The sequence below is a fragment of the Patagioenas fasciata genome, chromosome 3, assembly GCF_037038585.1.
Source record: "Patagioenas fasciata isolate bPatFas1 chromosome 3, bPatFas1.hap1, whole genome shotgun sequence".
Lineage (NCBI taxonomy): Eukaryota > Metazoa > Chordata > Aves > Columbiformes > Columbidae > Patagioenas > Patagioenas fasciata.
Window position 1 is genome coordinate 122900718 of NC_092522.1, and position 26980 is coordinate 122927697.

General features: G+C 42.0%; 1 protein-coding gene across 1 annotated transcript in view; it reads left to right on the plus strand.

Annotated features, from left to right (window-relative positions):
- Positions 1-24094, plus strand: part of RP1L1 (RP1 like 1) — a 29536-nt gene extending 5442 nt beyond the window's left edge. Inside the window, exons 3-5 of the mRNA XM_071807289.1 lie at positions 15725-15901; positions 17762-22696; positions 22751-24094. Of these exons, the coding sequence (XP_071663390.1) occupies positions 15725-15901; positions 17762-22696; positions 22751-24094 (6456 nt within the window). The remainder of the gene's footprint in view (positions 1-15724; positions 15902-17761; positions 22697-22750) is intronic.
- The last annotated feature ends 2886 nt before the right edge of the window (positions 24095-26980 follow it).

A 26980-nucleotide genomic window follows, 5' to 3' on the forward strand; every position in this document is an offset into this window, starting at 1 on the left:
TGACCACCGTACTGTGGTTTTTGTCTTTTTTAAGTGCATCTAGAGTCTGTGTTTCTCCTCAGGGGAGACTAGAAAAAAAATGTTCACTTGTAGGCAACTGCATGGTAGGCAAGATGAACCTCATGCCCAAGGCTCTTTCAGTAGTCAGTTGAAGGAAATAGGCACTTTAGACGGCTACTTTCCAAGTAACTTGTCTAAAAGTGGATATCTGGAGCTGGATTCATTTCAGAGTCAGACACCTGCATGTCAGTGTCTAAATGTTTTTGTAAATGAAGTAGCTAAGCTCCCATATAGCTCTTGAGACTAAGCTGTCAGTCCATTGAACTCGGAGCTGACCTAAGATAGGTGCCTAGAGGCCTTCAGAATCAGTTGGGTTCTTTTTTTCTAGCTTCCATCAATTTATTTGTAAGATAAAGTTTGCTGTGTACCATAGCTACAACTATGCTACTAAATTAAAAAGTGTTAGAGCAAGATCTCATCCTCATTTTCTCCATCCTGCTAAATTCTTAACATCTTCTGCAGTTTGGTCTCGGCCCAGAGTAACAGTCTCCCAACAGTTTAGACTTAGGGCCTGGGACCATTCATGGCAGGTGCTCTGGATGCAGACAGGCTGTGTTTGAGAAGCCAGGATGCTTCAGTTGGCCTCCATTCTGAGGAACAGTGTCTGGCAGTGCTTACTTTACTACCAAAGATGTAGCCAACTTGAATTAGGAGAAAAAAACCCAAACAAACCACAAAATAAAGAAAACACAACAAACCAACCAACCTAAACACAATCCTGCTACCAAGATGTGTTAAAATCTATGGATAAGTGTTTTATTTTGTCACCGATTTCTCCAGTTTTAAAACTTGGGCTCCTGTTCAGTCATCATGGAGACAGCAATCTTCTGTAGTGGTAGTAACTTCCTCTTCACTTCTTCCATTTTTTCAGAAATAACCTATATTTCTCTAAAGAAAAAAATTGCTTTCTGCTTCTTAGTGCAGTCTTAATGTTCTCCTTGGGATTCTTAAATGAGTTTCCCACAATTTTCCTTCTAGCTATCGTAAACACCAATATTTTAGCTGAATATACACTAAATACACACTCTGTAATCACAATATCTTCACACAACCTCCATCTTTCCACCTAAAGACATGAGGTCATCTTTTACATTGTCAGCTCTGTAGTGGTGGTCATCCCGTCTAAAGGTCTCTTTTCTTCTAGAGTTGGGTATCATCCCAACATGCCAAGACGTGGCAAGACTTGGCCAGAATGACATAGGTACTAACTGACCAGAATTGATCACTATGGAGTATTTGAAGCTGATGGCACCTACGGACTTTTACACACCAAGATCTTTGCTGACTGTAACAAGCTATGTAGGTCTCTTCAAGAGACAACAAGTCAATAGCTTTGTTGCTTGTTTTGCATCCCCACTCCCAGTTCAGCTTTTGTTTTTGGAAATGGTTCAACCCGAGTTGGATATGAACATCACTTGAAAGGTTATCGATGTTCTTTGTCACAGCTAGATTATCTTCTCTGGCATGTCCCAGATTTTAAAGTTATCCTCTATGTAGCCATAATGACATTTTCTACAATAAATCCCATGGACCTATATAGGCCTTTTATCCCCCCATTTTTTTCCTCCATGTTTTCCATATGCAGAAATGTGGCTGTAGATCAAACACCATCAGTCATATCTTCACTGTCCCTTGAGATTATTTTTTTTGGATATGAAAATTGTCAGAACTGTCTTGTCAATAGGCAGTTCATATTCTGTACCTTAATAATTTCATTTGCACTCCTTTCATTCCTTGCAGAATATCCCAGTGATTGGTGTTTATAGGTCCATGCTGACCAATGCCATGAGCTTGCACATAGCTAGAAAATAAGTAGTTATTAATATATTTTCTAGGGAATATTTTAAAGTGATTTTTGGCCATCCGAATTTCAATGAATCTCTTCTTTCTTTTAAACTGTTGATCACTGCTCATTTAGTGGTCATTCCTGTTAAAACTCCATAGAGCTGTTACTCTGGTCTCAGGTGCAAGGCATTTAAGCCATAAAAAAGTCACTGTGCCTTGGATTTTCCAATCTGTTCCTTTCATAAGGATTCTCTAAGCCATTTCTGCTCTTCTATCTAAGTTTTCTTGTCATACGTCATCTTCAAGATCTCTCTTCCCTGTATAAAATTCGCTGTGTCCCAGAGTTTTCACCAGATTCTAATGGTTTCTCTGAGGAGTGAACGTGGTGAATTTGTCACACAATAACCGACTTCAACTGGTACTGAAGATCAATTTTGACTGTACCTCTTGCCTTTATACTTACATTTGCATTTTCTGCTATAGACAATGAAAATATGCTTCCATTCTTCCATAACTATTCAAAGGTGTCTGGATGCATCATATTTCTTGGGTATTTCCTTGTTTCTCATAGTATTCTCTTTGAATAATAATTCAAATAATTTTTTAGTAATTTTGTTACCTTCTTTTATTGCATGTCTATGTCTAGCCTCACTACAGAGGGGGCTGAGGCTGGAAGGAACAGCAACTTTGGACATTCATTTCCAAGATCTGACAGATTAGCTGAATAACAGTAGGATTCATTCCTAAGCAATGTATCTGGAGTACTTCTTGACTTACTTTGTATTTGACTGGTTTAGAATAACATCATTCACAGCATTTAAAAGCAAGTTCACAATTTCTCTTTTCCTGACAATTTTTCCTTGATCTCTTGAAAACTGAACATAAAAAAGGAAAAACCTCCTCTACTGCAGGTGAATCAATCTCTTCCGCCAATGAAAGCGCTATTCATAGACCTGAGAGTGTCGCCCCTTCAATCTACTTTTGTTTCCTTTTACTACTATAACTCTATATCTAAACTCGAACCTTTAGTTAAATCACCTCTGCAACATAATGTATGCTTGACATATATTGTCCCAGTGGCTCTGTTTTAATTTCTTTTCCATTTTGTTGAGTAAATCCAGAATATTTCAATAATACATGTATTTTGTTTTCTTATTATATCTCTGTGTGGGTATAAATTCAGACACACAAGGAACAGGTTTCTTGTTTTGTGTTCCTTTCATGTAGTATTGATTTTTAAAAGTAGAGAAAAGTGTTTTCTTCCTTTTGTAGTTCACATAGTCCACAAAAGTTTCTGGTAAACCTCTAAGTTTAATTTACTTTAACTCACAGGGAAATTAAGTTTTTGGACCACAAATCTCACTGTTTTTGCACATTGGTATGTCTTCTTCTCCAGACAAAACTTGTATTATTTGTTTTCATAGCCCTCGTTTTGTCTTGTATCTGTTTTTCAAATTGGCTTTAGCCAATTTCTTCCTGAAACAGAAGAAATGGTACTGATTTCATGAAGCTAATGAGCTGAACATTTCACTTCTTTTTCATGGAACAAAGTCAGAAGAAGCTCATGGGCAGCTATATAGAATCCTAATACAGATGAAATTCATATTAAGGCCAAAGGTGGTGGTATAACATCAAGATTCATTGGAGGCCAGCAGAGCTCTTGTTTTTGAGGTCACACATATTTTGCTCTTACTTTGTCCTTTCTCACTCCCATTTATCTGCTTATTTGCTTCTTACGTATTTTGAAAACTATATTTTATGTATTTCTTGAGAAGGGCAGTCTATTCACTGGTTGTTTCTCATGGGGCCTTCATTGCTCTTGGGCCAAAAAGCCTTTCAGTGCTATGAATTCAAAATTGGTCTGTAATAATTATGCAAAGCTCAGGTCAGTAGAAACTGTGATTGAAAGATCCTGATTCCTGTGTTAGTATAAATCCAGAGTGGTTCTACTGGAATTTACACATTTGAGTTTTCATTCTAACCCCTGAAGCCTTGAAGAAGGTGAAACCAGTGTTTTTACCCTTAAGCATCAAGCACACTGCCTACTAGGAAGGAAGAGCTAGTCCTACTGAAGTGAATGTGTGTTTAAGTATTTGGGTACTGATTTCAGCAGGGCCAAGAGCCCCACTTCCCAAACTAACCGTGATTTTTGTTGTCAGTTTCTAAATCAAAATAGTAATTTTACCACTATGGGTCTGGAGCGAAATTTAATTTGTTTTTATCTTAGAAAAGTCAGTTTAATTTTCAGTAAGTAAAATGTCTAAATCATAGAGTTCTTTTCAGGTCAAGGAACTATTTACTGTTTTCCAGGTAATTAACTGGAAATAATGCCCAAATAGAGAAATCTGTAATTTAGCTTAACATTGACATGCTATTAACTTGCCAGTGAAGCTTCATTTGTGCAAGTTTGTGCACTAAAAGATAGACAGGTGTGTACTTAATTAATCTAAATCTGACCAGCTTATTAGGCATTTGGAATGGGGGGTCATTTTGCCTGTTGGCCTCTATGGACTGTAGAAAAAGATCAAGACTGACTCAAACTAGTCACCTAAACCTAACGCAGGCCCAAGTTTCCCTGAACTTTTTATAAGTACTACAGATATTTCAATATTAGCAAACATAAAACATGGGACTCTACATCTGAAGATCACTCGGCTGATGAGACAGTTGGAAATTGCAGCTTTCCTAGTTTTTACCAGGGACATCAGTTCTACACTAAACAAATGAGAACCAGGCATGCTATAAGAGCAGATATCTCAAAAAAAATAGGTAGAGTAAAATTTGTAGGTTATTTTCTCTATCAGATAGACTTTCGTTTCTGTTCTGGGAAGTCCTTATACAACCTGGTGGATTTTCTTTCTTCATGGAAGGGAAAAATGCCTCTATAAGGGTAAAGAGGTGGACAGAGATCACACAAAGGCCAGAAATCCTCACAGACAATTAACCTGTAAGAAATGACATGTAGGATTACATGACAGCAACTGCATAGCAACAGAGGATTTCCCTTAGGAATGGCAGTTATCCAGGGTCCACCAGCTGAACAGTCCTTAAGACTTCTTTAAGTCACAGGAACCCCAACAACGTGACTAGGTGTCCAGCTGTAGATGTCCTAATTTCTGCCCTTACTCTTGAATCACTAGGCCTTCCTTTTGTTGACTGTCTTGAATTAAAGCAAAAGCAAATTTTTTTCCTTAAAAACCATTACTTCTTCTTGTATGGCATTTGAAACCATGTTGTGTTATGGCAAATAGTCCACATAGTTTATGGCTTCTGGTGGCAGCCACCATGAGCTTCTCGAATGAGATTTATCAACCATCCGGAGAGTTTTCCAAGGGATGTGGCTAGTTTTATGTCTATTGGAGTCAGTCCAAGACTTAGATGGTTTTTTACTTAGACAGACTCAAGGCTGACCGTAAGTTGTTGCATCTAATGCATGAATCTGATCCAGTCTGTTATCTAGAAAGGCAGAACGGATGACCAGAAAGACTCTTTTTTGCCTTAGATTCTGCGAGTGAGAGCATTGCAGAATGAGCATTGTATGCAACCAGATTTCCTTGAGGGATCTGAGAATTACTGTGGGAGCTAATCAGGGGAGCAATCATGAGTTAAGAAATGCTTCCTCAGGCACCACTAACTAGAGACTGCAAAGGATTAGTTATTAGAAACTCCTTGGGGTACGGACCCTCATTTTTCTTCTGTGTTTGTACAGAGCTTGGAATGAGACACACTAGATGCTGTGGCAAGACTAACAATTCTGGGTCAAATCAAGCAATCTTTGGCAGTGGCTACTTGCAGCAGTCTTAGAGAAAAACAGAAGGATGCATCTGAAGTTATTCTTTCCCCAGCGTATCTTCCCACCCTTCAGCAATTCATAGGCTAAGACATTCCTCAGCCAGAAGTAGCACCATGGGCTACAGCTATTCTAGTAGAACAATATCAGGGTAAATACGCTGGCCCTAGCACCAAATGGCACTATCTATACATATTCAGACTATGTAGCCTCCAAAACAGGGTCTAATTCCCACAGCCTCTAAAACTGGGTGGTCACATTCAGGCTACTTCTTAGGAAATCTCATTGCTGTTTGTTAACCCCCAGATCTGCCCAGGAATTGCTTGGGAGAGTCCCAGTTGATCCAGGTTTTGGATGCACTGAAGACCATTCTAACAATTAGCAGTACAGGCAACTCTGTTTCAGTGCCCTTGATCCAAGATTTTTTAATTTAGAAATAAAGACAGAACTTTAATTTTAGCTGTTATTAGTAAAGGTATTGGGCTAACTATTATTACTAAATCATTCTTGATTATAATGACTGGATCTACAGCGACCTTAGGGTGCAAGGCCAGGAAACAGGCTTGTCTGACATATTTCCTGACTCAGATTTACACATCCACATAGCCATCTCTAGGACATCTGTGGGCTGCCCACAGGCATCCTCTAGGCCACTCATGTTTGGGCTGCCTAGCAAGCTCATTTGTCTTAATGACAAGTGTCATCAAGACCTTGATGGAGCTGCAAGAGGAAAATGAGATACATGGAAGCAAATGAGCTGGTTTAAAAGGTAGAATGTTTATAAACAATAAGAGAAAAGAGGTGAAAAATTCCCTCCTTGAGATAGTTATTTTTTCTGGTTCCATGTTTGACATATTCACTGTGACACTTGGTTCCGTGCTGTGTGCAGGTATTGAATAATTGCAACCAATATCAGCCCCTCATCTGGTGCAAACCGTTGTTATCAAGTGAGCAGTACCACTTTCCACCCACCGTGTGTGTGACTCATAGTCTAAAAACAAACCACTGGTTTCAGGTTCAATATTCTCTGATTCCGTGCCAAAACCACAATGACTCGGATGAGATTTACACAAGTGATCTGTAAACCTCAGCAAAACTTTCCATGAACCTGATTCGTAAGAAGACTCATATCCAGGTGTGTTTTATGAACCTCTGAGATGCCCTGAAATCATTTGGCCCGGTGCCTTACACGATGTAGTTAAACGGACCCCATGTGCTAGCCACTTTGTTATCTAGCATATACAAAATCTGGTAGCTTCTTATCTAACACACAACAAATGCAAATGATTCCCTTAGCCTGAGGAGATTTTGTTCTTTCAATAATAATGTAGCAAAGTATAATTACTTTCTAATTCTTTTGAATTTAATCCAAGGCAAAGATATTTCCAATCATATTATTGAGTATATGCAATAATATTTGTGAACATGATGCTCCTGTTTATTCGTTTACCTAGAGTACAAAGAATAGCAGAATTCCACCCTCTCCTGGAAAAATTGTGTATTTTCTTTAAGTACTTTAAAGAGAAATCACTGTTTCTGGAAATAATTTTTGCAGGAAAGGGAGGGTGTTTTTCATAGCAAAATCTACTTTTCTACATTGAAATTCCATAATCTTTACCAATAATAGGAGAGGAAAATATAGCATGTTTTGCATTTTTATCACTTTGCTCCTTCTTTTAACAGAGAATTCGAAGGATTCTGCTGCAGCTCCTAGATTATCTTTCAACTCACGTATTTTCTGAAATAAACTCAGTTAACATCAGGGGAGCTACTTCTATTCAATAGAAGTAAACAGCTTTCCAGATTTCACATTTGTACTATGGACTTTGCAAATCAGGGGTGAAACCTTGGACTAAATAGTTCGATTTAAACCAGAGGTCTTGAATAGATGTGTTTCCTTTTGTGTCCTGAGCTTTTGGAGTCCATAGGCTCTATCCATAGTGCTCAACAAAGCGCAGTGCATAAATATTTAAGCTAAGAGAGACCTGGGATGATAGGACCATGGAATAATGATATATGGATCTACGAGCTTGATGTAGAAGCAGTAGGGTTTATACACTCAGTTCCAGCTCCTACAGCTAGTTGGAGCACACCTATGTTTTCACCCACAGTTTCCAGCCGGAGTAGCTTTTCATCCACAACGTATAAAAAGTAAGTTTTGAGAACTTCTGGTCACAGGGAAAAACTTGAACTCATGAACCGTATCCTTCCCACTGACTCAGTCACCACGACGCTAATCACAAGAACCAAATGCTTAGCATTTTTCAAGAGTTGACAGTTTTTAAGCTAATCCTGCCCTATGAGAGGATAAGGGCAGGCGCTTGGGGTGGGGTGGGTGTTAGTCTGACTCATGATTTTCAAATGCTGATGTTGGATGAACCAGATTTAATGAGCCCAGTGCCAAAGGAGCAGGTGGTGGACTCTGATTTCTGTAAGGAACTGCAGTGTGTCAGAAGGTGGAAAATATCCACAGCGAAATCTTCCTAATAAACACCTTCCTCTCTTCTTTCCAGAACACTGTTCTGTTCCCAAACACTGGAACAGGCTGCCCAGGGGGGTTGTGGAGTCTCCTTCTCTGCAGACATTCAAACCCGCCTGGACACCTTCCTGTGGAACCTCAGCTGGGTGTTCCTGCTCCATGGGGGGATTGCACTGGATGAGCTTTCCAGGTCCCTTCCAACCCCTGACATTCTGTGACTCTGTGATTCTTCTATGTTGAAATTCACACCCTTAACAGCATTTTTTGTTTCTCTGGCTGATTCACAACTAGAACAGTATCAGACCCCGTTTTGAGCAGACAGGGTAGGTGGGTAAGGAAAAGGCCATCCAAAGCTTGCATATGAAGTCAGGGTGATGTGGGGACCTCCCTAACTCCATCCAGCACTCAGTGGAAGTCCTCAGGAACCCTCCCATAGTCTTCATCAGGAACCAGCTCACCCTCCACAGAGGCAGTAACCAAACTTCTGCTTGCAGTATTTTTCCCGACCTGCTGAAAGACACATTCATCTAGACCATTTCCAGCGCCAAGCTGAGAACATTTTCTTTATGCATGTGCAAAGTGTCACACACAGGGAAAAGGTATCTGTGAGCACTCCAGGAAAAGCTGCCAGCAGTGCAATAGCTGAACACGATCTTTGCCTGTGGTTGACTGAAAAGCAGAGCAGTGCATTATTCCTCTCTCTCTCTCACATATTTTACCTGACTTTTTTAGTGCTTCATGGTCTGATTTCCAGATCATAACTCCCACAGCTGTTATTTTTCTTGCAGCTTTACATAGTGGACAAACCAGAAAACTAGCCAGTTCATGTCTGATCAGTTCTAGAAGATGCTGATGCTTTTAGAAGTGTTGGTATGACAAATCGTCTTATATTGCTGCATTTCAGCATCTGGAGCAATGGACTGGCCCATATTGCTTTGATATAAGAATTAAATAAAGGTAGCAGCGTGTAATTTAGGTTCAGTGGATACACTGGCATCTGTCCTGCATGTGGATTTTTAGACCTGAGGTTTAATGTGTTGTGTAGGAGACCGTGTGAGTTTTGGTGTGTTGTGCGAGAAGAAGGGATGCTGTGTACTCATCTGAACTAATTATTTGCGTGCCACAGTTTGCAGAGGATGAGATTTAACTCTATGCAGTAGTTCCCTGCTTTAAGTTCAATATTAGCTCTTCTTCTGTGTTCCTTCTGATGTGACGGGGAGAGCCTTCTGGCTGCTCATCAGATACACACCCGTGCCACATCCACCAGCCTCTCTGCGGATGGGAAAAGGGGTGTTCCAGGGTGGTAGGGCGTGGGGGAGGTTTCCCATGCTGATGTTAGAGAAAGCGAGGTCAAGTAATGCACTTTCCTATGCCTTCCACCACATTCCGCTAATTTGCTAATATATATGTGGGCAAGGAGTGGCAACACCCCGTGATTCACCTTCTGACCAACAGATTAGCATAGCTTTAAAAAAGCACTCCCTTGAAGAACCACTCTCTAATTCCTCCAGTGCAAAGTCTAATGGGAAATGGGTCCTTCACATGAATAAACTACAAAATTAATTATTGTTAAACCAAGATACCCCAGTTCAGAACCTGGATCCCTCTGGACTGAATAGAGTACAACTACAAAATGAAAGGGCTGTTCCGCACTCTAAAGGGTTGTAAATCTGAATGAAAGAAAAAAGGGAAGAGATGAAAGAGCACAAGGAAATGGGGCAATGAGTCAGCATGATGGGCAATGAACTCAGCCCTAACCTTTTCTTCAACATGTCTGGTACGAGCTTTTCCTGTTTCTCCTGTGCATCTGTGCCCTTCTTTGGAAGGTGGATTAGCTTACGGACTTGTGATCTCAACTGAGTCTTGCATTATTTCCCCATTCTGTCTTTATCTCTCAAACGTCTTTTGCTGGCCAAAAGCCAGCAGAGGGAAACCAGAAGGTATCTCCTGCATTTTACCCTCATCAGAAACCAGTATCGATATTCAGCTTCTGAGCTGAGTAAGGTTTATGGAGGTTTTTTCTCCTCTGGGAAGAACCAGAGAATAGCACGTTCTCCACAACGTGCAACAGCTTCCTTATTTTAGAGATATTTGCCTTTCTTCTGTTTAGGCTTTGATGACATTTTATCATTAACTGTATTGCAGTAACACCTAGAGGTCTTTGCTGAGATCACAGCCCCTTTGTGACAGGGACTGTACAGTAACAATCATGGAGACAATCCATCCTCCAATGGATACCACCCAAACCGGAAAAAAATACCGTTTAGAAGAGATGATGTCCTATCATTTCCATCTCACACATGGTGGCCTCCACAGCGGGGCTTAGAATAACGTCTATGAAACATTTTTATCAGAAGGAGCATTTAGCTTTTTTGAACCAATCCATACAGGACAAAAAAAAAGTTTAAATGGAGTTTCCCATTTAAACAAATTGAAAAAAACCATCCAATACAGTTAAGGTCACACAACAATGGTCTCTAAAGTCCTGGGTTTTCACTAACTGCAAAGAATGTAAAGGATCCTTTAAAAGAACATAATATTTACTACAGTCATAGTCTCCCTGCTTCGAGACCGACCTATAAGGTTTGGCCCAGCATGTTCTATTACTGATTTTATTTATATTTGGATTATGCCTCATTCGCTACTATACAGCGGAAGTTAATTATGACTGTATTCCTAAAATAGCAATTAAGAGCAGCAACTCATTGAAGTAATATGGTCTTCAAGAATGGGCACAAGCCTGGGACTCTGGAGACTGATATTCAGTGTTCAGCTCAGATGATGTTTCCTGATAACTATTGAGTGGTCATGTGGCTGGAGTTAATCTGCCTTATTTTAGAGGCTTACATGTCTCTAATTATTCCAAGGTGCTCTTATAACAAGGGAGAAAAAGGCATCCCCAGATTTGTCTCACAGCAGTTGTCCAGTGCAGGGTACAAGAACTGTCCTTTCCACATGGACTATACAGCCTTGGTTGACTAGCTCAGTCCTACACATAGCTTTCAAATGTCCAAAATCTGACACACAATCTTGCTACTATCTTCCTGTCCTTTGTTTTCAACATTTATGGAAGGGTGCGTGTTCCTTGTCTTTCACAACATATCTACGGGAGATGACTACAAGGTGTTCCTTTATAGAAGTTGCTTATAAAAGCTCAGGTCTCAGAACATATCGCTTTAGAGTAAGATAACTCCTGAGAGTTGGACTAGGATCATGCTCAAGGAGGCAAATCTCAGCCTTGAACAACATCCTATACACGGGAATTCTCACTGTCCTCTCTGCAAGACCATTCCCACCTCTTACCTATCCTGAACAGCACTTCAACATCAGATTATTTTCTCATAATTTATTCAGATCTAATATTTCATCTCTTTCTCTGGGGATCACGTGTTTCCAAAATATGGATAGCTGTTGCATCTGCTTTTCACCATTGTGTTCTTGCCAAATCTTGCAGTTTTATTTCTCAAGCCACTTCACCAATGTTTTGTTTGATATATCCTATTTCCTCCACCAGCATGAAAATCAATGACAGAAAGTGCACAGAAAATGCATTTTCACAAGTCATAATAACTCTGTCTGATGGTGGTTATGTCCAAGCAGAAGAACAGGATCACTTCTCTTGCAGGATAACAAAAGAAAGCTCCCAGTTCTCATGTTGGTTCCTGATCATAAGCAGTGCAATGCAAACTTCAGCAAAGCCAGGGGAAATTCTGCCGCTGGTTGAAATGAGGCCAATATTTCACTCAGCATGTTCAGGAGCAACAACAGACACTGGCACACCCGCAGGTTCATGATCCCTTCACATTAAAAATAATTTTTACATATTCCTTAAAAAGAAGCAAGTCTGAGACGCAACTCATGGACCTCACCCTGTGATGCGCTGAGCGAGCTTCAAGTTGCCAAACACCTGAGAGGGAACAGGCTGCTTAGAGATAATTTAGCATTAGTAAAAAATGCCATATTGATTCCCCTGAAGACAGGTGTCCTTTGTGTAGCCCAGGCAGTGACGTGGTGCTGAGAGGGTGTATCAAAACCAGCGTGGTCAGCAGGACAAGGGCAGTGATCCTTCCCCTGTGCTCTGCATTGGGGAGGCCACACCTGGAGTATTGTGTTCAGTTCTGGGCCCCTCAGCTCAGGAAAGAGATTGAAGTGCTGGAGCGGGTCCAGAGAAGAGCAACAAGACTGGGGAAGGGACTTGAGCACAAGCCCTATGGGGAGAGGCTGAGGGAGCTGGGCTTGTTCAGTCTGGAGAAGAGGAGGCTTAGAGGTGAGCTCAGCACTCTCTAGAACGACCTGAAGGGCAGTTCTAGCCAGGGGGGATTGGGCTCTTCTCCCAGGCAGTCAGCAATAGGACAAGGGGGCATGGGCTTCAACTCTGCCAGGGGAAATTGAGGCTGGAGATTAGAAAGCAATTCTGTGCAGAGAGAGTGGTCAGCATTGGAATGGCTGCCCAGGGAGGTGCTGGACTCACCGGCCCTGGAGGTTTTGAAACCGAGATTGGACATGGCACTTAGTGCCATGATCTGGTCAATGGACTGGAGTTGGACCAAGGCTTGGACTGGATGATCTCTGAAGTCTTTTCCAACCCAGTCAATTCTGTGTGATTCTGTGTGATTCATGCAGCAAAGTGGGAAAGTCTGTGCTGAGCATCCTGAGACGAATTTTCACCCCAACTCCATGGCATGGTATTGCCCTGACAGAACGGATGTTGCGTTAAACCAAATCAGCGTGAGAAGAACTGTTTATTTAACCCTGAGGAGACATTCAGTTGTATTTACAACTAACAAAATGTTTTTAGCAATGAAGCGTTGTGACGTGATGATTTCCCAAATTTAGTTTGATTTCTACAATTGTTAACTCAAAGAGATTAATCTTGCAAGATATTCAGATGAAAATATATGTTATAGGTATAACCACTGCTAAAGAGCTGATGATGCCAGAAATACTACATGACAGAGCCTTTATTTTACATCACATAACACAAGTGTATTCTACATGAAAGGATTTAGTTTGTGCAGTATATATAAATTCAATAACTCATCTGGCTCGGCTCCATTGATTCCTGAAGCTGTGTCACTGGCACCATCTATTTTCTGCACACACAACACAGCGGTGATGAGTGTGATTGAAGTACCTATATACAGACACAGTACGTGTGAGGAAATATCCTGGACAGAAAATACCTTTCACTGAAAAAAAAATGTCCTTAGCGAACAAGAGTAGTTCCTGGAACTAGTGGGGTTTTAAAGACAGATTGTTTTACATAAGGGTCAAAAGGGATTTCATGTCTATTTTCCTGCCTTCTCTCCCTCCTTTTCTTTTTATCTTTCTCCATTTTCACATTCATTTTCTTTCTAGTTGTATGAGGACATGCGGAAAGGTCTCACTAAACAAATAAAAAAGAGAATAAAAAAGACCAGGAATGTAAAGAAGGAAAAGAAATATACAGGCAGCAAAAAACTACTCAAAATATTGTCATTAATTATATTACAGGCTTTCTATACACTATTTGAGTGAGCTAGAAAGATGTTTCCTTTAGAAATATGCGGACAAAAAGTGGATTTATTGACAAGTGACAAGCAGTAGACAGAGACTGAGATTTGTGGGTTAGTTTTCGTTTCTCTTTCATGGTGCTCTTCACATGGACTCAGGAGTTTTGTGATGCTTAATGTGAGTTTTAGACAGTAGAGCCTCTCTTATTGTGGGCTTTTATAGCACTAAATTCAATGGGCCTCAGGTTGCAAGTGTTGCTGTAGTGCAGAGAGGAAATAAAAAGTAATGGGACCACAATGGGAGTGTAGTTCATTCCCACTAAAAACTTGATGCCACATGCTTTACCGTAAGAAAAATTTCCAGAAGTATTTAACTGGATCATAAGTGTGATTTGGTCTGTCCCTGTCTTGTTCTTTCACCCTCTAAATATTCACCCTCTTCTTCTCTGCAAAAGATCCAGCACTATTATCTTTAATATTCCTCAAAGCCCTGGTGGTACTTATTAATCTCAGAAAACCCCAGAAGCTTCTAACAAACTAAGGGTTTGGGCTCTGGAGGGGAACTCATTCTGTATTCTTTTGCTATAGCAAAATGTAGAGCATGAGGTCCTTTCTTCGTGCACTGTTATGCCAGGCAGGTGCGACATCTGCAGAACTGTCATCACAGCTGCTCTTCCAAAACTTTCTCTTCCATACTCAGCTGCTAGTTAAAGGACCGATGATTAAGTGGCACAGTGAGGTCAGGGTGCATCTTATGGGCAAGATAGTGCTCAGCCCACCACTGGTGCTAGCTAACATCTTGGTTAGCCCATTGCATGGTCACTTCTTATTGGTGAGTCCCCATGTGCTCTAGAGATGTTCTCCTGAGGCAGCAGTCTGAGAAGGAAGGAATATCCTAGCCAGATTGTGAAGATGTTGGCCACTCTGAAGCCCTCTCAGACAGCAAGAGAACCCTCTCATACTTTCAGAAGCCAACAAGTGGTTTCCCTGTAACTTAACTTCAGTCTTGGCAGAAAGATGTACCAGGGAAGGTTCAGGTTGGATATGAGGAAAAGGTTCTTCACCCAGAGGGTGGTGGAGCACTGGAACAGGCTCCCCAGGGGCATAGTCATGGCACCAAACCAAATAATTTTCAAGAAGCAATAGGACAACAGCCTCAGACACATAATGTGAACTTTGCGGTTGTCCTGTGCAGGGACAGGAGTTGGACTTGATGATCCTTGTGGATCCCTTCCAATTCAGGACATTCTATGATTCTATGAATCTTACAAATAAGGGATTGCAGAAGCAAGATGGAAGAGGGGTCCAGGCTTTGTCCAGCCAGTACTCATCACAAGACCTGAGTCCTGCTCAGACCCAGGTAAAAGTTGTATTTGGGTAGAAGTGGCTTCCTGCCACATCTAGCCCTGCTCCCTGTCCCGAGCTGCAGCTGACATGAAGGACTTGGTGTGTAATCCAGACACAGGTCATGAGGTGAAGAGGAAGAGGCTGCGTGTAAGCCTGGGTTCTCATGGAGGAAGAGAGAGTCCTTCACAGGTGCTTCTCATACTAAGGGGCAATGTCCTACATTGCCCAGCATTGAGGCAACACTTGAGGTAATATTCAAGACAATATTTGGGGTAATATTAGGGGAAGAGACAGTTCTTGTCCCTTCCTGAGCTGAGGAAGGAAGAGAACTAATGGTCAGTCTGGAATCCAGCATTTATTGGGGAATAATTGCTGTCCCATATAGGAATTAGAGAAATTAAAGGGTAAAATTCTCTGTAAGGGAAACTGAAAAGCCTTCAGTTCCATCCCCTTCCTCATTACTACATTGATTATGCTCAAATCTTTCCCAGAAGATCTAAAACCTTGTAATAAATGAGGTATCTTCTCTCTTAGGCAATGTCTCCCACCACTTCCCTATCTTGGGAGATCTAATTAAAACATAGCAGAGCTTCTCTTTCAATGGAAGAATACTGCAACAGAGCCTGCCAACGGGTAGACCCTGAAGTTCTCCAGAACCATGTTTGTTTTATTTTAGGTGAGATCTAGATGTCAATGGATTCTGGACCTGGAAGGTAAAACCTAGTTCTGCTCTACTTGCTCTTGGTGATCCACTTGCTCTTCTCGTTCTAGATCGACAGCATGCAGGCTCTGCTTCACTGCCCCAGCGTGCTGGTGTGTGTTGGTCGGGAGCCATTTAAACCTGTATCGATGGAGAATTTGAGGAAACACTCGGTGGAGAAGCTGCCCGACCTGGCTCCCCGTTCCAACGGCAACAATGTCAACGAGAACAATGAAAGTAAGAAAAATTCCGGGGCGTATTGCACCGCCATGTCCAGGCCTGTGTCCCACAACATGGAGATTACAGGCACCCATTGTACTGCCCCAGTGTCCAAGTTTCATGTGGAAAATGTACTTCCCTCCCTCTGCCTCCCAGGCCTTCCATCCTCCCCTTCTTTTTCTCTGGTTTCCTTCTAGGATTTCCTCCCTACACCCTCCAGTCTTTCTTCTACATGCTCCCTATGTCTGGCTGACTTCCCTTCCTCTTTCATATCTCTGTGTCTCCTTTTCCTTCCAGAACTCCCTCCTTTCCTGTGTCTGCCTCCGAGACTCCCCAAACCCCTGAGATTTCCCACGAATCCTCTATCCCCTTGTCTGTCTGTCACATAATGTCTGTACTTCTGCATCTGCCTGCATCAGAGGATGCTCTGTTTGCCCTGCAGGTTACAGCTTCAGCGTAGCCCTTTGGGAACGAAACATTTTTTTAATGGAAAAGTTATGTTCAGGAAGGACTATATTATGGGCTGTTCAGGATGATATTTCTTAGGTGCTTCATCATGAGTTATCTAAGGTAATTAGATCAACCACCTTCAGTAGTCTATGAAGAGAAACTTCCCATTTGCAGAGTTCAGTTCATCTCTCCTGTATTAGGGATTTGTTTTAGGATGAAATGAAGCGTGCTCTGGAGGTGCACCTGTCTCTATCGTCAATACCAGGAGCCAGGGAAGATTCGCTTGTTTGTTGGCAACTAGTTGTAGAAACTTCAGGACAGAGGCATCCCATGCTCCCTGCCTGAGACACAAAGGATGAGAGAGAATGGTGGGAACAAACAGAAGCTCTTTGTCCGTCAAGAAACAGAGCGAACATGTTGGTTTGAATGCATAAGGGTGGCCACAGAGAAGCTATTCCGTGTGTTATTGATCTTGATTGGTGTGCTCCCTGTTCAACGCTTCCTTTATAAAATGCCCTCCATTCAGCTGTCTATCCATATGCCTACAGAGGCATGTGGTTTTCTAGATATATAAAAGTAAACTTTGAACAAACACATGGACGAGAGACAAGATAGATGCATATCTTGCAAGACAGCACGAATGCAATGTACTCTGCTTGAAATGAAGGGTCTAGGACCTCAATAAATCTATGCAGATCACTGCACTGGGCCACAGAGATGTGCTTCGGATTGCAATTCTTAAAATTCCCTTTCTACCACTGTTTTACTCTATAACTACCACTATTTCACTATTTCTCTTTGTAACTATCACCAGCTTACAATTCCCTTTGCATTTGTCCCTTATGTTTTAATAAGCATTATAATCATTTATAGTGGTCCATCCCTGCAGGGACTGAGTGCTGCTCTGGTCACCATGGCCACACATGTGTTTCCTGGCATGTGAGTGGAGAAGTAGATGATGTACAGTAAACATGTGACACTTGACCTCTAGCTAAGAAAGAAGGTCACTTTTCCATGTATTTTCCCCTGATTGAATAAGAAGAAAGAAAACATGTACAGTTAAATAAAGGCATATTTGCAATGTGATAAAATACAGAAACTTTGAGACTAAATTGCTCTGTAAATATATATATTTTTTTCTTCCCGGCATGCACTTAATACAACTTCTAAAAAAGTGTTTGTCTTTCAATTTAGAAGAAAAAACATAATAAAGTTAAGGTATAGAAGACTTTAATACAGGCTATTCATTCAAAACTTAATATTTATGACCATCACTTAATCAAAGCCAAATTTTCTACCTATGTTAACCAGCATAGGCTTAGCTTTAATGGAATATTAGTATTCACTATGTTGAGGATTTGATCTATGTATTTTGTGCCATCTTTATATGAGCTAACATTTCTCTCCATCTTTCTTGTCTCTGCTTATTTTGAACTCCAGTGAACTTTGGACTGAAAACCAAAAAAAGTGTGATACATCCACGGTCAGCATCAAGCAATAGGTCAATGAGATTTTCTTTATCATCAGAGAAGTCGTATCCTAATGGTCTGTCCGCCTCACCTGATAATGGTGCACCTTTCTCAAACAGTTGCTCTCACGCAAAACCTGGGGACCTGGTCCATTCCTTGGTCAATGACGACATAGAAAAACGGGTACATGTGAACAAGGATGGTAGCTTGTCTGTTGAGATGAAAGTCCGCTTCCGCTTGCTAAATGACGAGACTTTGCAGTGGTCCACCCAGATCAAGAAGTCCAATCTGATGAACCAGATGCCTTGTGAAGAATCAGGTGTAGAGGAGGACAGTGGAATAGACCGCTTACAGAAAACGAACCCAGAAGCCAGTTCAGAAGCAGATGAGTCATTATATCCCTGTGATATCGACTCTTACATGTCAAAACTTGAGGAATCAGAATGTGACGAGGCTCATTGTCATAGCTGTGGCAAGAAACACCAGGACTACGACATTTGGAAAAACCCCATGCACACATCCCAGAGGGAAGAGCCCAGTGTACGAAGCACCTGGCACACACGCTCGTCATGCTCCAGCACATCTTCCCGGAGGAGAATAGTCCACAAAAAAATGGCATCTGTGGATAGCCTCCACACAACATCCAGCGAGGAATTCTCTGAGCACATTGTGCAAGAGTCCTCATCCTATTCAGAGACTATAGAGAACAGAGTGGCGTATCGATCCATTAAAAAGTGTGTGTGTCGAAGTGATTTGTCTACAGGTGCTTCCAATGGAGAATATACTCGGACAAACACGAGCAATAGTCGGAGACCTTCATCATTGGGTGTAATGTCACATTCAAGCTGTGAAAACAACCTGGATACGCAAGACGCCCCTGAAGACCATGAGGCCAGCAAAACCAATTCACAAAATGAAGATGAAAATTGTTTTGAAGTTTCCTCTGTGAAGTGCTTAAAGGAAGATGTGGAAGAAATTGAAAGTAGCAGAGCTGGGAGTGTCATGTCAAGGTCATCTCTGCAGTCCAAGCAGAGCAAGAAGAACGTTTGTGAGGAAACAAGTAGCGTGGGCAGGAGCATGTCCTCCTCCAGCCTTCAGAAGGCAAATCAAGAAGATAACACCAGGTGCTCCACTTCTGCCAACAGCGTGCACAGCAACTCTAGTAACTGTACTGCTCCCAGACCGAAGAGTGAACAGGATGACCACTCTGATGACAATGTAGTGGTCTCCTCCTTCTCCAGTGAGTCCTACCCTAAGAAAGAGGGTGAAGAGGTTGAAGCAGAACAAGAAGAAAGTGAAATCAATGAAGGCAGCTCAGTATCAGCAAAAACAAAACACAGCCAATTAGTTAGAGATGAGAGCAGTGAAGGTGAACGATGCTCTACACAAGGAACCCCCCATTCCAGAGCTAGTGACAGGAATAGCAAGAGAAGCAACAGTGATGAGGTCTTTCTGTGCAATGCTTCTTGCTCTTCCAGAGGATCCAAAAGGAGCAAACACAACCACATTCATTTGGATGCACAGTCTGAAATGTCTGTGTCTTCACTTGAATCCACTCAGAATAAAAAGAATTCTCTACATGCGGATGATCTGAGATCATGCAGCAGGGCATCTAATTACTCCAAAAGCTCATGTGAAATCAAGAAAAAATCTATCGGAGATCCCACGTCTCACAACTCAGGATCTTTTCAATCAAACATTTCATCTACCAGTGAAGCAGAGGCAATTGCAGGCTTTACTGAAGAGAAAAGCTTGAAAAGTACCATCAGTGAAGCCTCCAAAAGCTCAAAGAAGAGAAGCCATAGAGAAGAAAACAGCAAGCCATCATCCCTCTGCTCAAGTGTTTCAAGGCCTAATGGAAAAGCTGAAGAGGGTCATTCCAAGATTAATTCAGAGGACCCTTCTTCAAGACAGGGAAGTATGAGTGAGAGTGTATGTTCAAAAGGTGACCCCTCAGCTGAGGCTGGGATTAGGAATGGAAATCCAGCAAGTGTCTGCTCAAGAGTCTCTTCAAAGTCAGAAGTAAAAGATAAAAACTTGTTGACACAGACATCCCAGGAAAGTGATGATAGGTGTTCACGATCAAATATATCTCAATCTTCAAAATCGAGGCAGATAAAAACTAGAAATCTTCATGTGAAGATGTCAAACTCCAGCCGAGCATCATTGTCTGAGACTTTGTCTGTACGTAGTATGCATTGCCCTGCCCCTCCAAAAGGAAAGCCAAACAGTAAAAAAATACGGTCTACCATGTTGAAGAATTCCTCTGTTAGCAGCATAGGTACTGAATCTGTGCTGACCACAGGAAAAGAACAGAAAGAAATCATAGATTCCTCCAAAGTAACATCCTATGGGTCTAAATCAGCTGCAGAGGAAGTAAATGATCAGAAGAACAAAGAGATCGATGACTCTTGCAACACAAAAGTGGAGGAGGAGTTAGAAGGGACAGACACACAGGAGGAAGGGGGTGATTTAATGCCATCTGCTCTACCAAACGCATCTCCAGAAGAAGTTGTGCAAGAATGGCTGAGTAAAATCCCTTCAGAAACATTGCTTATGAAATATGAAATGGAGGATGACGAAGAAAAGGAATGTGTAGAGGCAACCACCGAGGTATCAGACTGTACAAATGCCGAGGAAACCTCAGAGGTCGAAAAAGCTGAGAAAAAGGATGTGGAGGAGTCTGAAAATGAGGCAAAGGATGAAGTGGAGAAAGAGGCAGCAGAAGGCACTGCTATTAATGAAGAAGCTGAAGAATGTGCAAACGAGGAACAAATTGCTGAGGTTGTGTCCGAAGCTGCCAAGGCTGACCAGGCAGAATGCAGCCAGTCAGTTACATCCAGCCAAAACAACAGAAGAGACCTGCCAACCTCTGTCCAGACTTCTGTCCAGATCATGAAGGCCTTGCTCAGTTCAAAACATGAAACAAAATTTGACCGATCAAACAGTTTGCCTGAAGTGTCCCCCACTATGGGGAGAAAATTGAGTAACTCTGCCAACATTTTGATTACCTGTCTTGCCAGTCTCCAGCTCCTTGATGAAGAGTCAGAGGATCCATCAGATAAATCAAAAGGTTTGAATAAGCCAAGGTATATGGAGCTACTAAATATTTTTCAAGCCTTGTGGTTTGGATGCACAGCTGAAAAAAGTGGTCCAAGTTCAGGTCAAGAGGCAAGTGAGCCAGCAAAGACAGCCTCTGGGTTTAAATCTGTAGATCATGACTTCACACCGATGTCCTCCTCTGGGGTTGATGTTAGCAGTGGTTCTGGTGGCTCAGGAGAAGAGAGCACTGCTGGTGCCAGGGACCGCGGTTTAACGGCACAGAAAACTGTTGAATTCAAATCAGCTGGACAAGTGGAAAATGTAGAGACTGGTACTGAAGTGGCTGAGGCTGAGGAGCAAAGTAAAGAGGAAGAGCAGTCATCCCGACCTTCGACAGCCTCCTTAAAAGTGAAAGACGAGGAAACAGTACATTGTACTAGAGAGGAACCTCTGGTTCAGGAGGCAGAAGAGAATAAGGAGGATCAGTGCAGTAACTGTGAAAACAGTCAGGAGGAAGGGGGAGAAAATGAAAATGAAGAAAACAGCAAATTAGCTGAAAATGAAGAAAACAGCAAATTAGATGAAAATGAAGAAAAGAGCAAATTAGATGAAAATGAAGAGCAAGAACAAGCTGAAGCTGTAAATGATGAACGCCCAAAAGAAAATCTTACAGAGGAAGCTGATCAGCTAGACACTACGGATGATACCAACATCAATGATGGTGACTGTGGGACTGAACTGAAAGCTGATTTGGAAGAGCATCTTGAAAAACAGTCTCCAAATGACCCAAAGCCCAATGTCAATGTGGCCACCAATGTGGGCACATCCCTTGTCCAGCAAAATTCAGCAGATCCGGACCCAGTCTGGGTGCTGAAACTGCTCAAGAAAATCGAGAAGGAGTTCATGGCTCACTATGTCAGTGCCATGAATGAGTTCAAAGTCAGGTGGAACCTGCAGAACAATGAGCAGATGGATGAAATGATACTGGAGCTGAAGGAGGAAGTGAGCAAAAGGATACAAAAAAGCATAGAGAAGGAGCTGAGAAAGATCAAAACCAGAGCAGGGAAGAAGACACCAAGACCTCCAGATGAACCACTCAAGCGTGAGTCAACACTCCAAACTGAGCAGAGGAGACGGCGATTGCAGACTATGCATAAAAAGTCATTCTTCAGTGACAAGACTGGAACTCAGAGTAGACTAGAGGACACATCAGACTTCTCGTTTGATGTAGATGGAGACAGAGCATTTAGTGCAGCTTTTGAGGCCAGTATTAGTAAACAAACGAGTGAGGAAGAATACTGCCCATGTGACTCTTGTGTGAGGAAAAAAATGGCTTCTAAGCCCACAAGAAATGCTGTGGTGGCCACAAATGCTCCAGTCATGAAAGCATTTGATTTACAGCAAATCCTGAGGCTGAAGAAAAATGATGAGGAAGCCTGTGTCTCAGAAGCAGCCCAGGATGTCAAAACAGTTTCCTGCAGTTCTGAGAAAGAAGCAGCAGAAAACAACAATCCAAATGAGGAGAATGATGAGGGTGAACTCCAGCCAAGCGAAACGGAAGTGGATGGCAATGAAGAAAAGGAGCCAGAATTAAATGAAGAGGACAGCTCAGCATTGAACGGAGATGGAGAAGGACCTGAAATATCAGAGAGTCAAAACTGTGAGGTGGAGGATGAGGTTAAAGATGAAGAAACCAAAGAAGAAGAAATGGAAGAAGCAGAAGAAGTGGGGAAAGAAAGAGAAGAAGAAGAAGAAGCAAAAGAGGAGGAAGAAGAGAAAGAGGAAGAAGAAATTGTGAAGGCGGAAGAAGAGGAAATAAAAGAGGAAGCAGAGGGAGAAACTGAAGAGAAAGAAGATGAGGATGTAAAAGAAGAAGCAGCAGAAGAAACAAAAGAGGAGGAGGAAATAAAAGAGGAGGAAGAGAAGGAGGAGAAAGAAGAAACAAAAGAGGAGGAGGAAGACATAATGGAGGAGGAGGAAGCAAAAGAAGAGGAAGAGGAAGAGGAAGTGAAGGAGGAAGAGGAAGAAAGAGAAAAAGAAGAGGAAGACATGAAAGAGGAGGAAGAAACAAGAGAGGAAGAGGAACAAGTGCAAGAAGAAGAAGAAGTTACAAAGGAGGATGAGGAAGCAAAAGAAGATGAGGAAGAAACAAAACAAGAGGAGCAGGAAATGGAAGAAGAGGAAGAAAATCCAAAAGAAGAGGAGGAAGAAGCAGAAGAGGAAGAAGAGGAAGCAAAAGAGGAGGAAGAAGCAAAGGAAGAGGAGGAAGAAGCAGAAGAGGAAGCAAAAGAGGAGGAAGAAGCAAAGGAAGAGGAGGAAGAAGCAGAAGAGGAAGCAAAAGAGGAGGAAGAAGCAAAGGAAGAGGAGGAAGAAGCAAAGGAAGAGGAGGAAGAAGCAAAGGAAGAAGAGGAAGAAGCAGTTGAGGAAGAGGAAGAAGAAGAAACTCAAAATGAAGAGCAGGAAACTGAAGAGAAGTCCAAAGCTGGAGATGAAGCTGATGATGAAGCTGAAGAAGCAGAGGAGCCAGAGGATGAGGACATTGGGGCTGATGATCCGGAAGAGACATCTGAAGGTGGAGGAGATGCTGATGGCTGTGGAAGTGGCAACAATCCTGAAGGAGATACTGCAGAAGGAAGTGAAGAAGTTGAGCAGGATGAAGGTGAGGCAGCGGAAGATGCAAATCCAGAGTCACAAAATGAGGCATGTTCAGCTGAGGAGGAAAAAAACAGTGAAGGAGATGACAAATACGATGAGAATGATGAAGAACCTCCCAGTGATGACCCTGGCAATGCACATGAAAAACACCAAGATGGAGGCAACAACAAGGTTTCTGAGAAAGCCTTAAAGGCCAAAGGCAAAAAACACAGCAAAAGACTAGAGACTCTGAACAAAGCAGCCGCCTTTTCTTGTTATTCTTCTGTGGGAAACTTCTCACAGCAATCCCAGAAAGGTTCTGTAGATGAAGGTGAAGATGAAGGTGAAGGTGAAGGTGAAGAGGAACACAAAGATGACAATAACCCCGTGAGCAACCACACCAATGGAGAGGTTCAAAGTGATGAGAGCAGCAAACCCTCACACATGTATCCTGAGAGTGAGGAAGAAGAGGACAAATCATCTTCATGCACTGATCCCTTGGGTGATGAGGACCAGGCAGATGCTGCAGGTGCAGATCCAAAGGATGCTGAACATACTGATGAAGTTGCATCTTCTAAAAAGAAAGAAGGCTCTGATGAGATTGACCAGGATGACCTGGACTTCTAGAACTGCTTATCAAAAACTGCTTTTTTCTTTCTTCTTTTCTATTTTTAAAAGTATATTTTCATTACATATTACAGTATCTCCAGTGAGTTGAGCCACCATCATTGGCTTTTCTTCTGAGTTAAATGTGGTAAACTTGATCTTGAATCCTGTGAGTAACATTGCAATTACCTACCCTCATTTCTGGAGGGCTAGTAAACTCATTAACATTTAGTGGTTTCAATAGAAAAGTGGTTTGGGGAAAGGGAAGACTGTTTTGTTTGTGAAACCTTCTTGTTCCCACCCTTTAAGCCATGCTGTTTGCTGCTTGAGTGATCTGTGGCTCTGCTGGGCATCATCTCTGAGTGACTTCATGATGCCTTTCATCTGTTGCATGCCATTTTTCTGGAAAGATTGCCAATCCACAGAAACATGACAAAATCTGGATTCATTGCCAAAGTCTGGTCAGAGCTCACAGAGATGTACATTTATTTCCACTCCCTACCCTACCCTACCCTACCCTACCCTACCCTACCCTACCCTACCCTACCCTACCCTACCCTACCCTACCCTACCCTACCCTACCCTACCCTACCCTACCCTCTCTGTACCCAGAAAAGGGGTCTAGATATCAGTATTTAGGCCACTTTCCGTATTTCTGCAGTAGAGACTGAGATCATTCCTCATTTCACTGGAAACCCTCAACACCCAGAAAGGTCATTCCAGTAGATCTCCTCTTCCAGACCACCCATCTGTTTGCACTGTGCTCATCACTGTAGTACATAGTCATGTAACGGTAGATAAGAGAGATGAGTTAATTCACCCGTCAGGTATCTGAGAAGTGGTTGAATGCAATATTGACCAAACTAGAAATAAGTAAGGTCCATTTCCTTGTGATTATCTTTACTATGCCAACGATGGTATCTAAGCACTTTACAATCTGGGATCCCTCACACAATTTTGTAGGAGGCCCTGTTCAAAAGCTAATGGCTTTGCAATTGTGCAGTGCCTCACCCTTGTGGAAAACTGGTGATATTTAAACTAGTTTTACCTTTAACATGGGAAAGGTTTTGGCATTTGTGCTGCAGCAAACAACTGGAAGAGGTTCAAGCATTTACTGGAGGTGTGTGACTTTATAAACCACGTTAGAATTGCAAACTTCATTTAACAACTAGTTTCTACTGGATGACATCTTCAGTTTTTTATTTGTTTGTTTGTTTTTTCCCCTGGGGCAATATATATAAATTTCCAAATAAATGCCCAACTAATGCCAGAAGAAGTCTGATCATGCCTCAGCTGCATACATGTGTATATGTCTTTAGGAAACAGTCCATTTTATAAATAATTTTCAGGGAGAATAAAACAACAAAAAACCTGAGAGAGCATGAAAGCAAAATGCCTTAAATCGTGTGGTAAAAAAGTATGTGTGTGGTATTGTGCTGGGTTTGTGAAGGAGCATGCGGACACATTGAAATAATCTGCATTTAAATCCAAATAATTAATATTGTTATCATTTTAAGAATCAATTTCTTAGAATCATAGCAAATCAATTGATTTTCAGAGATAAGATTCATTTCACTCAAATTAAGAATTGGGTTAAGCTCCAGGTACGGATACTTAATTTTAGGTGTCTGAGACACAGGGTTCTCTAAGCTGCCCTTGCAAAGGCTTACAGTGCCATCTGAGATCATCCAGGGACTCCAAGACAACCACACCAATCTCAAGACACAGAAGTTCAGAAACACCTGGACATTCCTAAAAGGAAGGGCAACCCCATCTGTTAACCTCATATGGATGTCGTTGGTTTCCAAGGATTTCTCGGGTGGGACTACATCTCTCTCTATGTGCAACTCAGTTGAACCATGACTGTCTCAAAGTTTGATATCTTGTCTCATCTGGTAGCCTCAGTTCCATGTTTTCTCTGTAGACATTTCCAGACCACAGACAGCTTAAGGCCTATGTGGTTGTTTAAATATAAATGTTTAGTGCCAGTTCAGAGGTCCTAGGGAATCCACTATCGTGTCCCAGTGTTGATCTGAAGGGATGCAGATCTCCTGTAGGTCCAGAGTCATATCAGAAGCTACTTGTAAAAGTCAGGGATGCTCCAGAACATCTTAAACTGTATTAGTCATGGATGTAAAAAAAACCTAATCCACCCCTAAAAGTGTGTAAACAAATCCTACCTCAAGAAGCTGAAGTGCAAGGCTGAAAGCAAATAATAAAACTCAATTGGCTTTGAAGTGCAGGAAAATGAAAACTTATCCTCCTTTGACACAGCAGTACCCGATGCATTTTCCAGTATCCCAGTATTGCACTAACAGGTTAACTGTCACATCTACTGTACATGGTGAACGCCATACCTGCCCCAAGGGCCAGTCCTGTAGCTTCTCTACCATCAAAGCTCCTTTTATGGTGCAGAAATTGCCATGTGTGAGCACAGTGTTGGGCTTTGCACAGTAAGTGAACATTGCTTCTATGAGCTGGATTGGATTGCAAATGCCTTCAAGCACCCACCATTCACAATAGACTTGATAGTCCTATTGAGTCCTCCTTGTCTAGACTTAAGCTTGTGGTTAAAGACAGCACCCACACAGCATCAGCGACCCCTCTGCCATTTACCATCTGGATCAGAAAAACAGCACTTCTGCAGGGCAATTTTCCCCTCCTGTAGTGATGGCCCACGACATCAGTATTTTGATTCTGTATTAAGGGTTTCCAAGGTTTCCACAAGCCAATTCAAAAACACTTTGCAGGGTGTCCAGAGTGAGAAATGTCAAAAATACAGTTACATGCACTGATTTATATTCGAGGGAAAGGCACCAAGGAGAAAGTTACTGCTGGACTGGATCCATACCACTAACTGGAGGCATGTGCATCAGGTGTTCTGTCCTGGGTTCTCCAGGCAATGCA